A 17,571-nucleotide genomic window follows, 5' to 3' on the forward strand; every position below is an offset into this window, starting at 1 on the left:
AATAATACACCCCCATTACTAACACCATAGTAACATTGCATGAAAAAACTGACAACCAGAATAAAGTCCTTTAATTGAAAGAATGTCGCAGACTCCTTTAATAAATCTTAACTAAACCACACTTATGACCTTGCGCATTCTCTTGACGCCCTTTTCATCTGCAAGAAAGTTAAAAATAAAAAACAACAATATTCCTCACCTTTCTGCAGAGATGCTGCTAATCCATTTGTCCTATGACAGATATAGCTCTGCTACATCTGGATGGCAGTCTGCATGATGCGACCATACAGCCTATCATCCAGCAGACACTGAACACCGTGTGCTCAGTGTCTCCCTGTAAAACTCCTATTCCCAGTCTGAGGACATCGCGAGCACGAGAAAGTTCTCTGCTCACGAGTGCCGTCAGACAGGTCATGAGAGTTCACAGCCAATGAAATCACTTCACTGGACATCAGCGCGAGTGCGGTGTGAAATTTTCCTATGGCACTCGTGCTGATGTCAGAAAGGTGAAGTGAGTTCATTGGCTGTGAACTCGCAGGACCTGTCTGACGGCACTGCGAGCAGGAGAACTTTCTCACGCTCGTGGTGCCCTCAGACAGGGAATAGGAGTTCACAGGGAGCCACTGAACACAGTGTGGATGATAGAATGTATAGCCAACAGCTTTTATTGCTGAGTTGCTGTGAGCAATCCCCCAGTGAAAACCACAGAGGTCATTATTTGTCATGCCAATTCCTCAGCAATCTGCAGTCATGTGACATGGGCGCCGATGGATGGGATTTGTGGTGCACTTGCTAAAAGCGCATGTTAAATGCCACTGTCAGAGTTTGTGCTTCTAACAGCCGGGGGTGGAATCACGATCTGTTAGGGTTGGCGGAACACACTGAATATATTTATTAGATGAGATAGGTGCGTTCACAACCCGGGATCCACCGTGCAGGAAAGAACCTGCTGCTAAGTAAGGCGGTGAAGTAAATTAGTATAAACGAACTCTGTTACTTCACAGAGCCCATAGTAAAGAGAACACTGTGCCCTGTTTAGCTCACAGGGGACACAGCTACCTAGTAGAGCCGACAGTGGTCATGCAGTCCAAACCAAACGGTGGAGCCGGAGTTCTAATGGCTATTAGCCAGCCCTGAATTCACTCATAAGAAACTCCTCGCCGGAGGTGCCAGCATTCTAGGGGCTTATTTCAGCCGGGTCCCTGACCACACACACGACCACACTGGCGCTGAGCTCGTACATATTTGATACTAGCGCATGGCCGTGCGGTCATGAGAACCTTTTATAGCTGCAGCAACTACAGGACCTCCCCAGAAGGACCAATGGAAGACTGCCCAGAACTTGATCAGGTTCAGGACCTTCCTGGAGGACCAATGGACGTTGCTGCAGTACCTGAGCATGTGACCCTTGATCTCCATTGAGAGATCTTACCCTGGGCATGCTCAGTGTGTGCAAAGCAGGATTTAGTCCCAGAAAAGCCTGCTCCCCGCAGACCAGTGCAGGGTACAATAGCAGAGCCTGGAGAAGCAGCAGTAACCCTTTGCACAGTAACAGATTCAGTGAGACGCTGGGACTGACGTCTCCGCTGAGCAGGCTCCACTCCGGCTGATGCAGAATGGGAGACCGCAGCAGACATGGTTCGAGATTCCCCCTGTGCAGCGGCGGGAACTCAACTCCTAACACGATCCCACTGTTAACCCATTAAATGCCGCTGTCAGAGTTAACAGCCACGTGTGGAGCGTGATTCCACCTGCAGCTGATAGAAGCACATGTCAGTTTTTCAAAACAGCTGATATGTGCCAGAAAAGATGTGGGCTCAGCACCGGAGTCCACATCAAAAGGAGGAGTCAGACATCAGAGTATTATTACGCCCGTTGCTGGAAAGGGGTTTACCCATTAAGGACTCAACCATTTTTCGTTTTTCCTCCCTCTCATTTAAGAGCTGTAATTTTTTTTATCCTTCAGTCTAAATAGCCATACTATTAGAATTTTATAGTGATGCCTTATACAGTACTTTACTTTGTGGTCTATTGGACAATGAATTAAACAAAATTGTAACATTTAAAAAAGGAAAATCTATCAACTTTTCTTCGAGTTTCAATGTTATTGTGTTTACTGTATGGTATAAATGGCCTATCAGTTTTGTTCTATGGACCATTATGATTATGGTGATACCAAACTTATTTTTTGATGTGAGAGACTCGTGTGAGTTTCTCGCATTGTACTCGTAAGTGTGACCCCGGCCCCAAAAAGACAACTCTATCAACATTATTTTAAAGTTTTAATTTTATTGTGTTCTCTGTATGGTATAAATGGCCTATTAATTTTGTTCTATGGACCACTATAATTATGGTGATGCTAAATTTATTTTTTGTAACTATATTGTCAGTCATTTTTTTTATATTTTGAGCAATAGCAGTCAATTTTTTGCAGCAGGAATATTAGATGTTATTTTACCATTTGGGGTGCAAAACCTTTTCTTTCAGCATAGCAAAAACAAACCGTACAAAGCAATATTGTAGATTCCAATATTTTAAGGATAAAAAGATATAAATCAGCAATACCATTACATGGCTAGTCTTTTCCTCTGTTACTGAGAAATCAGTGTATGAGTTGATATGCAAATGAGTAGGTAGATCTGAAGCCTATGTCGCTCCTGCTTTATATCCCGCTCCGCCTCCTCCAACTTGACTGACAGCCTCTATACTGTTTGGCTGCAGGCAAAGGAACTATCAGTCAAGCAGGAGGAGATGGTGATGGGTGAGGAATAGACATGGAGTGACAGATGCTTCAGATCTACAGATAGTTCCACAGCCTCATTTGTATACAAATTCAATGATGATTTCTATTTATAGAGGAATGAGCTTGCAACATAAAAGTAATGCTGGACTTGTCTTTCAAAAAGCTACATGTGCATATAAATAGTTATAGGTGTGAAATCCTGCTGACAGATCCCCTACTGTTGTGAATTCCGCTCTTGGGCTCCCTCCGGTGGTTGTAAGTGGCACTTTTGTGAGTTCTGCTCTTGGGCTCCCTCCGGTGCTTTTAAGTGGAATGGCTGCTCCTTGGATTTAGCAGTCTGCAGCTGATTCTACTAATTGTCTTTCTGCTCGGCTTTTATGCCTGGCTCTTCCCTTCAGCCAGTGCCACTTGTCAATGGTTCCTGGTTGGATTCACATCTCTGCTTGGATTTCCCTGATATCCTGAGCAGTTCAGCAAAGATAAGTCCTTGCTTTGCTCTTTTCTGTCCACATGTTGTGGACTTAATTGTTCTGTACATTCTATGTTTTGTCCAGCTTGTCAGTATGGATTTATTCAGTTAAGCTGGAAGCTCTGGGAAGCAGATTTACCCTCCACACCTTTAGTCAGGTGTGGAGATTTTTGTAAATTCTGTGTGGATTTTTCTAATTTTTAATACTGACCGCACAGCATTCTGTCCTGTCCTATCTATCTAGCTAGACTGGCCTCCTTTGCTACATCCTGGTTTCATTCTATGTATATCTTTTCCCTCTCCACTCACAGTCATTACTTGTGGGGGGCTATCTATTCTTTGGGGATTTTCTCTGAGGCAAGATAGCTTTCCTGTTTCTATCTTTAGGGGTAGTTAGTTCTCAGGCTCTGACGAGGTGTCTAGGGAGTGACAGGAACATCCCATGGCTATTTCTAGTGTTGTGTTGAGCTTAGGAACTGCGGTGAGTACAGGTACCACCTCCTTCAGAGCTCGTCCCATGTTGCTCCTAAACCACCAGTTCAGTAGCAGTACAAGTGGCCAAAAATGAATTAAATGCATCTCAAAAGAAGGAAAAAAAGATTCTGAGCCATTTTTTTTTCCGCGCTCTGTTTTGTCTTTTTTTTCCTCTTGATCTCTGGGTAGTTCAGGATTTTGGCTCTGGCATGGATGTTCAGGGTTTGTTTTCTCATGTGGATCAACTTGCTGCAAGAGTACAGAGTATCCAAGATTATGTTGTCCAGACTCCGGCTTTGGAGCCTAGAATTCCTACTCCTGATTTGTTTTTTGGGGACAAATCCAAGTTTTTGAACTTTAAAAATAACTGCAAATTGTTTTTTGCTTTGAAACCCCGTTCTTCTGGTGATCCCATTCAGCAAGTTAAAATCATCATATCCTTGCTGCGTGGTGACCCTCAGGACTGGGCATTCTCCCTTGAATCAGGGGATCCGGCATTGCTGAATGTAGACGCATTTTTTCAAGCGCTCGGATTATTATATGGCGAACCTAATTCTGTGGATCATGCAGAAAAAACCCTGTTGGCCCTGTGTCAAGGTCAGGAAGTGGCAGAATTATACTGCCAGAAATTTAGAAAATGGTCTGTGCTCACTAAATGGAATGAGGATGCTCTGGCTGCAATTTTCAGAAAAGGTCTTTCTGAAGCCCTTAAAGATGTTATGGTGGGCTTCCCTACCCCTGCTGGTTTGAGCGAATCTATGTCTCTAGCCATTCAAATTGATCGGCGTTTGCGCGAGCGCAAAGCTGTGCACCATATGGCAGTGTCCTCTGAGCAGAGTCCTGAGCCTATGCAATGTGATAGGATTTTGACTAGAACAGAACGGCAGGAATTCAGACGTCAAAATAGGCTGTGTTTTTACTGTGGTGATTCTGCTCATGTTATTTCTGATTGCCCTAAGCGTACTAAGAGGGTCGCTAGGTCTGTTACCATCAGTACTGTACAGCCTAAATTTCTCTTATCTGTGACCCTGATTTGCTCATTATCATCCTTTTCTGTCATGGCATTTGTGGATTCAGGCGCTGCCCTGAACTTAATGGACTTAGAATTCGCCAGGCGCTGTGGTTTTTCCTTGCAGCCTTTGCAGAGCCCTATTCCTTTGAGGGGCATTGATGCTACACCATTGGCCAAGGATAAACCTCAGTACTGGACGCAGATGACCATGTACATGGCTCCAGCACATCAGGAAGATTGCCGTTTTCTGGTGTTGCATAACCTGCAAGATGTTGTTGTACTGGGTTTTCCATGGTTACAGGAACATAATCCGGTGCTGGATTGGAAAACTATGTCTGTGACTAGTTGGGGTTGTCAAGGGGTACATAGTAACGTTCCTTTGATGTCAATTTCCTCTTCCCCCTCTTCTGAGGTCCCTGAGTTTTTGTTGGATTTCCAGGATGTATTTGATGAGCCCAAGTCCTGTTCCCTTCCACCGCACAGGGACTGTGATTGTGCTATTGACTTGATTCCTGGCTGCAAGTTCCCTAAGGGTCGACTTTTCAATCTGTCTGTGCCAGAGCATGCCGCCATGCGGAGTTATGTTAAGGAGTCTTTGGAGAAGGGGCATATTCGGCCGTCTTCGTCACCATTGGGAGCGGGTTTCTTTTTTGTTGCTAAGAAGGATGGCTCCTTGAGACCCTGTATAGATTATCGTCTTCTTAATAAGATCACGGTCAAATTCCAATACCCCTTGCCTTTGCTTTCAGATTTGTTTGCTCGGATTAAGGGGGCTAGTTGGTTTACTAAGATTGACCTTCGAGGGGCATATAATCTTGTTCGTATTAAACAGGGTGACGAATGGAAAAACTGCATTTAATACGCCCGAAGGCCATTTTGAATACCTTGTGATGCCATTCGGGCTCTCTAATGCTCCATCTGTGTTCCAATCCTTCATGCATGATATTTTCCGCAATTATCTTGATAAATTCATGGTTGTATATTTGGATGATATTTTGATTTTTTCCGATGATTGGGAGTCTCATGTGAAGCAGGTCAGGATGGTATTCCAGAGCCTTCGTGATAATGCATTATTTGTGAAGGGGTCTAAGTGCCTATTTGGAGTTCAGAAGGTCTCTTTTTTGGGTTTTATTTTTTCTCCCTCGTCTATGGAAATGGATCCTGTTAAGGTCCAAGCCATTCATGACTGGATTAAACCCACATCTGTGAAGAGCCTTCAGAAATTTTTGGGCTTTGCTAATTTCTATTGCCGTTTCATTGCCAACTTTTCCAGTGTGGTTAAGCCCCTTACTGATTTGATGAAAAGAGGCACTGATGTGACGAATTGGTCCTCTGCAGCTGTTGAGGCCTTTCAGGAGCTTAAACGCCGATTTACTTCTGCCCCTGTGTTGCGTCAGCCAGATGTTTCTCTTCCTTTTCAGGTTGAGGTTGACGCTTCTGAGATTGGGGCAGGGGCCGTTTTGTCTCAGGGGAATTCTGATGGTTCTTTGATGAAACCGTGTGCTTTTTTTTCCAGAAAGTTTTCGCCTGCAGAGTGCAATTATGACGTCGGCAATCGTGAGTTGTTGGCTATGAAGTGGGCATTTGAGGAGTGGCGACATTGGCTTGAGGGAGCCAAGCACCGCGTTGTGGTATTGACTGATCATAAGAATCTGATTTACCTCGAGTCGGCCAAGCGGCTGAACCCTAGACAGGCTCGATGGTCCCTGTTTTTCTCCCGTTTTGATTTTGTGGTCTCGTATCTTCCGGGATCTAAGAATGTTAAGGCTGATGCCCTCTCTAGGAGTTTTTTGCCTGACTCTCCTGGAGTCCTTGAGCCGGTTGGCATTCTTAAGGCAGGGGTGATTCTTTCTGTCATCTCCCCTGATTTGCGGCGGGTGCTTCAGGAGTTTCAGGCTGATAAGCCTGACCGCTGTCCAGTGGGGAAGCTGTTTGTTCCTGATAGATGGACAAGTAGGGTAATTTCTGAGGTTCATTGTTCAGTGTTGGCTGGTCATCATGGGATTTTTGGTACCAGAGATTTGGTTGCTAGGTCCTTTTGGTGGCCTTCCTTGTCGCGGGATGTGCGTGCTTTTGTGCAGTCCTGTGGGACTTGCGCCCGGGCCAAGCCTTGCTGTTCCCGCGCTAGTGGGTTGCTTTTGCCTTTGCCGGTCCCTGAGAGGCCCTGGATGCATATTTCCATGGATTTTATTTCGGATCTTCCTGTTTCCCAGAAGATGTCTGTTATCTGGGTGGTTTGTGACCGGTTCTCTAAAATGGTCCATCTGGTACCTTTGCCTAAGTTGCCTTCCTCCTCAGATTTGGTTCCATAGTTTTTTCAGCATGTGGTTCGTAACATGGCATTCCGGAGAATATTGTGTCAGACAGAGGTTCTCAGTTTGTCTCTAGGTTTTGGCGGGCCTTTTGTGCTAGGATGGGCATTGATTTGTCTTTTTCTTTGGCGTTTCATCCTCAGACAAATGGCCAAACTGAGCGAACTAATCAGACCTTGGAAACCTATTTGAGATGCTTTGTGTCTGCTGATCAGGATGATTTGGTGGCTTTCTTGCCGTTGGCCGAGTTTGCCCTTAATAATAGGGCTAGTTCGGCTACTTTGGTTTCACCTTTCTTTTGTAATTTTGGTTTTCATCCTCGTTTTTCTTCGGGGCAGGTTGAGCCTTCTGATTGTCCTGGTGTGGATTCTGTGGTGGACAGGCTGCAGTAGATTTGGACTCATGTGGTAGACAATTTGATGTTGTCTCAGGAAAAGGCTCAACGTTTTGCTAACCGCCGTAGGTGTGTTGGTCCCCAGCTTCGTGTGGGGGATTTGGTTTGGTTGTCTTCTCGTCATGTTCCTATGAAGGTTTCTTCCCCTAAGTTTAAGCCTCGGTTTATTGGTCCTTATAAGATTTCTGGAATTATCAATCCGGTGTCTTTTCGTTTGGCTCTTCCAGCTTCTTTTGCCATTCATAATGTTTTCCATAGATCTTTGTTGCGGAGATATGTGGTGCCCGTTGTTCCCTCGGTTGATCCTCCTGCCCCGGTGTTGGTTGAGGGAGAGTTGGAATATGAGGTTGAGAAAATTTTGGATTCTCGTTTTTCGAGGCGGAGGCTTCAGTATCTTGTCAAGTGGAAGGGTTATGGCCAGGAGGATAATTCTTGGGTTGTTGCCTCCGATGTCCATGCTGCCGATTTGGTTCATGCTTTTCACTTGGCTCGTCCTGATCGGTCTGGGGGCTCTGGTGAGGGTTCGGTGACCCCTCCTCAGGGGGGGAGTACTGTTGTGAATTCCGCTCTTGGGCTCCCTCCGGTGGTTGTAAGTGGCACTTTTGTGATTTCTGCTCTTGGGCTCCCTCCGGTGGTTTTAAGTGGAATGGCTGCTCCTTGGATTTATCAGTCTGCAGCTGATTCTACTGATTGTCTTTCTGCTCGGCTTTTATGCCTGGCTCTTCCCTTCAGCCAGTGCCACTTGTCAATGGTTCCTGGTTGGATTCACATCTCTGCTTGGATTTCCCTGATATCCTGAGCAGTTCAGCAAAGATAAGTCCTTGCTTTGCTCTTTTCTGTCCACATGTCGTGGACTTAATTGTTCTGTACATTCTATGTTTTGTCCAGCTTGTCAGTATGGATTTATTCAGTTAAGCTGGAAGCTCTGGGAAGCAGATTTACCCTCCACACCTTTAGTCAGGTGTGGAGATTTTGATATTGACCGCACAGCATTCTGTCCTGTCCTATCTATCTAGCTAGACTGGCCTCCTTTGCTACATCCTGGTTTCATTCTATGTATGTCTTTTCCCTCTCCACTCACAGTCATTACTTGTGGGGGGCTATCTATTCTTTGGGGATTTTCTCTGAGGCAAGATAGCTTTGCTGTTTCTATCTTTAGGGGTAGTTAGTTCTCAGGCTGTGACGAGGTGTCTAGGGAGTGACAGGAACATCCCACGGCTATTTCTAGTGTTGTGTTGAGCTTAGGAACTGCGGTCAGTACAGGTACCACCTCCTTCAGAGCTCGTCCCATGTTGCTCCTAAACCACCAGTTCATAACACCCTACCTATTATTGCTAAGGAAAAAGCTGATATGGAGTTTTCAGTGCACAAGCCCTGTAACTGCAAAATGCTGATATAAGAAAAAGATATCTAAAGGATTTCATGTTTGGCCTGCAAAGGATACTAACTAGGGAAAGGTGAGCACTCTCTCCTCTCTCCTTTCTCATTCTTCTCTCTCCTCTCTCTCTCTCTCTCCTTTCTCTCTCCATCCCTCTCTTCTCTCTATTACATTTCTCTCTCTTCTCTCTGTCTCCTTTCTCTCTTCTTTCTCTCTTCCTTTCCTTTCTCTGTCTGCTCTCTCTCGTCTCGGTCTCCTAGCAAAATGCTCAACTGCTTTATTCACTTACATTATGCTCAGTCCTCAAGTTGAGTACTCCAACATGCTTGCTTTGAGTACCGAGCAGTTTACGGTTAGCTCATCACTAATAATAACGCATTCTGTTCATAGAGATCACCTAGTGAAGGGACATTCAAGTAGCCCAAAAAGGAAAAGAATGGGTAGAGTGTCAAGAAGGAGAAGTATGAATTCTTCAATACAGGCATTTCAGTGAACACATCAGTAAACTTAACCACCCTTTTCATGTGTCGCCAGACTAAGTCCGCTAAGTTTTGGGCATAAGTAAGGTGGGTATAAAGACTTTGAAGAAGGTGAAGGCAGTCACCTCCTCTAATAATCAACTTCAAAAAACAAAAATCTGACCAACACCTCGTAACAGCAAAAAGCAAGTGTGACGAGCTGCAGGCTACTATGACTGCATAATCAGGAGTGGACACTGACAGCTTGGGGCGTACATAGAGTTCTCAGAGCACCATAGCAAAAGTTCTATTTGGGGCCCTCACATCTCTAAAAACATATCTATTTACCGTATATATTTTTTTACTGAGATGGAGTAAAATATCTCTGTTATGATTCGGTTCTGCTGAGCCCAACCATGTATATATTATATTAAATTATATGTCTGGTATCTGATAAAGGGTTATTCCCTTTATATGGAGTTTAAACTGCATTACTGCTATATAGAATATACTTAAAAATGAAGGTACTTCGCACATAAATTGTCCAATTTATGTAAGTCCACAAGCCACGACAAGATGTAGCTTTCTTTGATAGGATCTTATACCTAATAATTATCATAAAATCTCCTAGGCTTTTAAGAGGTGTATGGGAGCAAGGGGTACAAGGAAATTATCTCCTACAAACTATTACTGAGATGTGTGTTCTTTCTCTCTGTCTAGCAGCCATGGTTCCTCAGAGTCAGATGGATCAGTCATATTGGATGACCAACCTTCTACCAATGATGAATTTGATGGTGGATCAGAGTTGTCAGTAACAAGTGATTGCTACTGCTATGATCAAGAAAGTACTCAAGACTCAGGTATCTTACAATTGGATTTTCTTCTAATGTTTATATCGTATTCTTTGAATTACTTCTGGAAAGATTTGTAGTAATATCAGCTGTAGTCAGGGTTGTATTTATAAATTTCTACATCCTAAGCCCAAACACATAATTCCGCGCCTCCCATCCACACTCAAAAACTTGCTTAGAAATGTAATGATTCGAAAGTTGTCACACTTGATTAGATAGATTAGAAAGATGTTACCATCTTTTCAGTTAGCCATTAAAAGGTATCAACCACTCTTCAGAATTTGTTTTAGTCTTTGCCTGATGAAGAGACCTGTGTAGTCTCGAAAGCTTGCAATTTGTTACCATCTTTTCAGTTAGCCATTAAAAGGTATCAACCACTGAGGACTCTCAATTCTAAATATTTTTCCACACTTGATTAAGCAAACTTCACCATCACAAGCATCATCAGATTGAAGTTCCTTGAGAATTTCTAGGTTCTGCTCAAGTTCCGGATTTTTGGGTTACATCACTTTCTAGGCATTTTAGATCATCTATGATGGCAGTAAATAAGTAGAAGTCAAGCAATGTGAGTGTAATTTGGAATTATTATTGTAAAACCAATCTGCAATTTTCCCTTAACATGTAGTTTACAGTGAGTGTTTAAGAGAGAGATAGCAAATTATTTTTGCCTGTGACTGAGCAAATGTACCAGTCAATTTATTTAATATATATGGCTGTAAATTTATATTTTATATGGCCTTATCAAAATAATACTTTAAAAAATGTGTAAATATTTGGTTATTTCTTCAAGTATACATGTACCCCTGACTGCTGCATCCCAGCCAATGGTCTAGGTTGGCTTTAAGGGAAATCTGTCCCTGGTTGTAGTAGTGATATTAGCTGTATTTTCACGCAGAGAGATTAAAATCAGAGGTATACTGTATGTCATATTACTTATGAAATTAAGTAGAATAGGGGTATATTACACTAGATTTACAAACAAAAATACCCTTTAACCCCTTTTAGTGACAGAGCCAATTTGGTACTTAATGACCGAGCCAATTTTTGCAATTCTGACCACTGTCACTTTATGAGGTTATAACTCTGGAACGCTTCAACGGATCCCGCTGATTCTGAGATTGTTTTTTCGTGACATATTGTACTTCATGTTAGTGGTAACATTTCTTCGATATTACTTGCGATTATTTATGAAAAAAATGGAAATATGGTGAAAATTTTTAAAATTTTGCAATTTTCAAACTTTGTATTTTTATGCCCTTAAATCAGAGAGATATGTCACGAAAAATAGTTAATAAATAACTTTTCCCACGTGTCTACTTTACATTAGCACAATTTTGGAAACAAATTTTTTTTTTGTTAGGGAGTTATAAGGGTTAAAAGTTGACCAGCAATTTCTCATTTTAAAACACCATTTTTTTTAGGGACCACATCACATTTGAAGTCATTTTGAGGGGTCTATATGATAGAAAATAATGAAGCGTGACACCATTCTAAAAACTACACCCCTCAAGGTTCTCAAAACCACATTCAAGAAGTTTATTAACCCTTTACGTGCTTCACAGGAACTGAAACAATGTGGAAGGAAAAAATGAACATTTAACTTTTTTTTGCAAACATCTTAATTCAGAACCATTTTTTTTATTTTCACAAGTGTAAAAACAGAAATGTAACCATAAATTTTGTTATGCAATTTCGCCTGAATACGCCAATACCCCATATGTGGGGGTAAACCACTTTTTGGGCGCACCGCAGAACTTAGAAGTGAAGGAGCGCCGTTTGACTTTTTCAATGCAGAATTGGCTGGAATTGAGATCGGACGCCATGTCATGTTTAGAGAGCCCCTGATGTGCCTAAACAGTGGAAACTCCCCACAAGTGACACTATTTTGGAAACTAGACCCCTTAAGGAACTTATCTAGATGTGTGGTGAGCACTTTGAACCCCCAAGTGCTTCACAGAAGTTTATAACGTAGAGCCGTGAAAATAAAAAATCGCTTTTGTTTACACAAAAATGATCTTTTCGCCCACAAATTCTTATTTTCACAAGGGTAACAGGAGAAATTAGACTACAAAAGTTGTTGTGCGATTTCTCCTAAATACATCGATACCCCATATGTGAGGGTAAACCACTGTTTGGGCGCACCGCAGAGCTTGGAAATGAAGGAGCGGCGTTTTACTTTCTCAATGTAGAATTGGCTGGAATTGAGATTGGACGCCATGTCGCGTTTGGAGAGCCCCTGATGTGCCTAAACAGTGGAAACCCCTCACAAGTGACCCCATTTTGGAAACTAGACCCCTTAAGGAACTTATCTAGATGTGTGGTGAGCACTTTGAACCCCCATGTGTTTCACAGAAGTTTATAACGTAGAGCCGTGAAAAAAAAAAATCGCATTTTTTCTACAAAAATGATCTTTTTGCTCACAAATTTTTATTTTCACAAGGGTAACAGGAGAAATTAGACCACTAAAGTTGTTGTGCAATTTCTCCTGAGTACGTCGATACCCAATATGTGGGGGTAAACCACTGTTTGGGCGCACCGCAGAGCTTGGAAGAGAAAGAGTGCCGTTTTACTTTTTCAATGTAGAATTGGCTGGAATTGAGCTCGGACGCCATGTCGCGTTTGGAGAGCCCCTGATGTGCCTAAACAGTAGAAATCCCCCACAAGTGACCCCATTTTGGAAACTAGACCCCCCATGGAACTTATCTAGATGTGTGGTGAGAACTTTGAATGCCCAAGTGCTTCACAGAAGTTTATAATGCAGAGTCGTGAAAATAAAAAGTATTTTTTTTTCCACAAAAAAGATTTTTTAGCCCCCAAGTTTTTATTTTCACAAGGGTAACAAGAGAAATTGGACCCCAAAAGTTGTTGTCCAATTTGTCCTGAGTATGCTGGTACCCCTTATGTGGGGGTAAACCACTGTTTGGGCGCACGGCAGAGCTCGGAAGGGAAGGAGCGCCGTTTTGGAATGCAGACTTAGATAGATTGGTCTGTGGGCGTTATGTTGCATTTGCAGAGCCCCTGATGTACCTAAACAGTAGTAACCCCCCACAAGTGACCCTGTTTTGGAAACTAGAACTTATATAGATGTGTGGTGATAACTTTGAATGCCCAAGTGCTTCACAGAAGTTTATAATGCAGAGTCATAAAAAAAATATATATATTTTTCCACAAAGAAGATTTTGTAGCCCCCAAGTTTTTATTTTCACAAGGGTAACAAGAGAAATTGGACCCCAGAAGTTGTTGTCCAATTTATCCCGAGTACGCTGATGCCCCATATGTGGGGGTAACCCACTGTTTGGGCGCACGGCAGAGCTCAGAAGGGAGGGAGCACCATTTGACTTTTTGAGCGCAAAATTGGCTGTCGTGTTTGGAGACCCCCTGATGTACCTAAACAGTGGAAACCCCCCAATTCTAGCTCCAACCCTAACCCCAACACACCCCTAACCCTAATCCCAACCTGATCCATAATCCTAATCACTAACCCTAACGATAATCACAACCATTACCCCAAAACAACCCTAATGTCAACCCTAACCATAACCCTAATCAAAACCCTAAATCCAACACACCCCTAATCCTGATCTCAACCCTAACCTCAAACCTAACCCTAATCCCAATACACCCCTAATCTCAACCCTAACCTTAACTCTAATCCCAAACCTAACCCTAATCCCAAGCGTAACCCTAATGCCAACCCTAACCCTAATACCAACCCTAATCCAAACCCTAACCCTAATCCCAACTCTAACCCTAACTTTAGCCCCAACCCTAGCCCCAACTTTAGCCCCAACCCTAACTCTAGCCCTAAGGCTACTTTCACACTTGCGTCGTTTGGCATTCCGTCGCAATCCGTCATTTTGGACAAGAAACGGATCCTGCAAATGTGCCCGCAGGATGCGTTTTTTGCCCATAGACTTGTATTGACGACGGATCGTGACGGATGGCCACACGTCGCGTCCGTCGTGCACTGGATCAGTTGTGTTTTGGCGGACCGTCGGCACAAAAAAAGTTCAATGAAACGTTTTTTTGTACGTCGCATCCGCCATTTCTGACCGCGCATGCGTGGCCGTAACTCCGCCCCCTCCTCCCCAGGACATAGATTGGGCAGCGGATGCGTTGAAAATCTACAGTCGCTGCCCACGTTGTGCACAATTTTCACAACGTGCGTCGGTATGTCGGGCTGATGCATTGCGACGGCCCCGTACCGACGTAAGTGTGAAAGGAGCCTAACCCTAAATTTAGCCCCAACCCTAACCCTAAATTTAGCCCCAACCCTAGCCCTAACCCTAACCCTAGCCCTAACCCTGACCCTAACCCTAACCCTAGCCCTAACCCTAACCCTAACCCTAGCCCTAACCCTAACCCTAGCCCTAACCCTAACCTTAACCCTAACCCTAGCCCTAACACTTACCCTAGCCCTAGCCCTAACCCTAACCCTAACCCTAATTTTAGCCCCAACTGCTGTTCTCCTGCCGGCCAGCAGATGGAAACAGATGGCGGGCGCACTGCGCATGCGCCCGCCAGTTTCTTTTGCCGGCGGCCAGGAGGAGCAGCAGAAGGATCCAGGGACACAGGTGAGTATGATAGTGTCCCCGAATCCCCCTATTTCTCTGTCCTCTGATGTGCGATCACATCAGAGGACAGAGAATTACACTTTACTTTTTTTTTTTTGCGGTCGCCGGTAAACAGTTAATTACCGGCGATCGCAAAACAAGGTCATGCTCTTTGGGGTCTCGGCTACCCCCGGCAGCCGAGACCCCAAAGATTCTCGTGGGGCCGGCCGGCGGGCGCACTGCGCATGCGCTCGCCATTTTGAAGATGGCGGCGCCCACCGGGAGCCACGAGGAGATAGGTGAGTATCGGGGGGTACCTGGGACCCCTTTTCTCTGTCCTCCGATGTGCAATCACAGAGAAATTAAAAAGAGATCGCGTTTTTTTTTTTTTGCGATCGCCGGTAAACGGTTAATTACCGGCGATCGCAAATGCGGGGTGGGTAAAAAACCCCCGAATCTTGTTCTCTGGGGTCTCGGCTACCCCCGGCAAATCCGACTCTGGGGGCGCTATTTACTTTTTCCACAGCGCCGTTAATTAACGGCGCTGTGGTTTAAGTACCCGTAGCGGCCGCCGTTAAAAGGCGTATCGGCGGTCGCTAAGGGGTTAAAAACTGAAAAATCAGTGCTTGATACCTTTTAGTGGCTAACTGAAAAGATGGTAACAAATTGCAAGCTTTGGAGACTACTCAGGTCTAGAATAATACGAAATCTGAAGAATCACATATTTATACACAACAGGGCACAGAAATAATGCAATAGATAAGAGAAGTAATTTGAAGCAGAACTATTATTGTGGGAGAGGCATAAACAGTGTTGGCAGTAAATATTGGAACAGTTCATAGTGGAAAAGTTTTATTGTCCTCTGATTGCGGTCTGGTTCTGTGTTGTGATTCCCCCACAAGGTCTGGAATATGGAATTATATAAAATAGAAACTATATTGTTAATCATCTGTGACAGAAATGCGTGTATCTGTTGGCTTACATACATGGATTATTAACTATTGGTCATCACACACAAACCTATGAGTTGGGATATACAGCTCTGTCAAAAATTAAGAGACCACTGCAAAATTTCAGTTTGTCTGATTTTTCTCTTTATAGGTATATTTTTGAGTAAAATATAAATTTTCCCTTTTATTCTATAAACTTCTGACATGTCTCCGAATTTCCAAGCAATACATTTTGTTTTGTTTTTTCTGAAAAGGAAAAATGGTCCAAATAAAAAAAAACAGTGCTTTCAGACCTCAAATAATGCAAAGAAAACAAGTTCATAATCATTTAGAAACAACAATACTAATGTTTTAACTCAGGAAGAGTCCAGAAATCAATACTTTATTGAGTAACCATGATTTTTAATCACAGCTTTCATGTGCCTTGGCATGCTTTCCATCAGTCTTTCACACTGCTTATGACGCAAAAATGTAAGCAGTTCTTTTTTGTTTGGTGGCTTGTGACTATCCATCTTCCTTTTGATTACATTCCAGAGGCTTAAGGTCTGGAGAATGGGCTGCCCATGACAGGGTTTTGAAGTTTTGATGTGGTGGTCTCTTAATTTTGGCCAGAGATGTGTGTGTGTGTGTGTGTGTGTGTGTGTGTGTGTGTGTGTGTGTGTGTGTGTGTGTGTGTGTGTGTGTGTGTGTGTGTGTGTATATATATATATATATATGTGTCAAAATTGGAACAGCATCATTACCGCATTTGTCGTGCAGCGCTTTCCCAGCCAATGTTCAAATGGCTTTCAATAATAGAAATAAAAAAAGGAAAGCAGCACAAAAAATTAATGAAAAAAGGGCTTTAATGCCTGAACGGCGTGGCAACGTTTCGGATATAGTATCCTTTCTCAAGCAGTGAACATACAAATGAGGTGAGTATATATAGAAAACACACATGTTTTTCAATAAAAGATCATTAACAGTTTTAGCTATTTTAACATCAAAACAGTAATGATCATTAAGCAAAAAAAAGTGCAATCAGTGCCACTGTGGTAAATCTATTCAATATATGACTCATATATAAATATCATAAAGTGCACAGTAATAGCTTTTAAAATTTACCAAATGATCAATCAAATCAATTCAGGTGTCCCAAATCTGTGAAACAAAACATATCGCACACTTACAAATGTAGTCTCACATGTGTTTAAGTCTCCAGCGTCCTCCTAACACCAGTGCGCATGTCTATGACATCTGCACAAGACCCAATGAATTATGGTCCGCATTTACGCACTAATGTGCTGAAGGTATCAGCGCCATATTAGAAAAGGTGCATACCCAATTGTACTTTAACATATTGTTCCAGCCTATAGCGTCTTCTTAATACAAGTGCGCATGTCTGTGACATCTATGCAAAGACCAAAAGAATTATGGTCCGCATCTGCGCACTAGTGCGCTGAAGGCGGCGGAGCCATGTTGGAAAAGGTGCATAAACCATAGAGGACCAATATCATAGAAAAAAGAAGATATATCACCATTAGTCTGCGCAACTTGTACCAATTCTTTTATTGTAATTCTCAAAATATAACTCATCATAGTTCAAGTCTGCGCAACTATCCTGGCAGGAATAGAGCCATATATGATATAGTCCCCAAAATAGAGAACCACACTCATATGTTTAAATGATATATAAAATAATATATAAAAAAAACATAATGGGCACAAATGGTTGGAGCATAAGCTCAATATAGTGTGAATAGTCCCTGACTCCCCACAATTAAGCAAGGAGTCATGAACCGGGGCAGAAAAATAGGGACACAAAAGGGGTGGGAAATCCCCCATGTATCACCAATCATCCGCACTAACACTAAGCAACCAAGTGTATTACGCCACAGTTTTGAAAAAAATAATTAAAAAAAAGAAGAAAACAATGAGTGCTGTCTAGTGTTGAGCGATACCTTCCGATATCGGAAAGTATCGGTATCGGATTGGATC

At 43.0% G+C, this 17,571-nt stretch overlaps 1 protein-coding gene across 7 annotated transcripts in view; it reads left to right on the plus strand.

Annotated features, from left to right (window-relative positions):
* The window catches only part of PDE4DIP (phosphodiesterase 4D interacting protein), a 1,776,665-nt gene that overhangs the window by 1,376,995 nt on the left and 382,099 nt on the right, over positions 1-17,571 (plus strand). For all 7 annotated transcript variants that reach the window (XM_069737152.1, XM_069737153.1, XM_069737154.1 and 4 more), the window contains one exon: positions 9,961-10,100. In XM_069737152.1, the coding sequence (XP_069593253.1) occupies positions 9,961-10,100 (140 nt within the window). The remainder of the gene's footprint in view (positions 1-9,960; positions 10,101-17,571) is intronic.

This window comes from Ranitomeya imitator, chromosome 8 (genome assembly GCF_032444005.1).
Source record: "Ranitomeya imitator isolate aRanImi1 chromosome 8, aRanImi1.pri, whole genome shotgun sequence".
NCBI classification, from domain to species: Eukaryota; Metazoa; Chordata; class Amphibia; order Anura; family Dendrobatidae; genus Ranitomeya; species Ranitomeya imitator.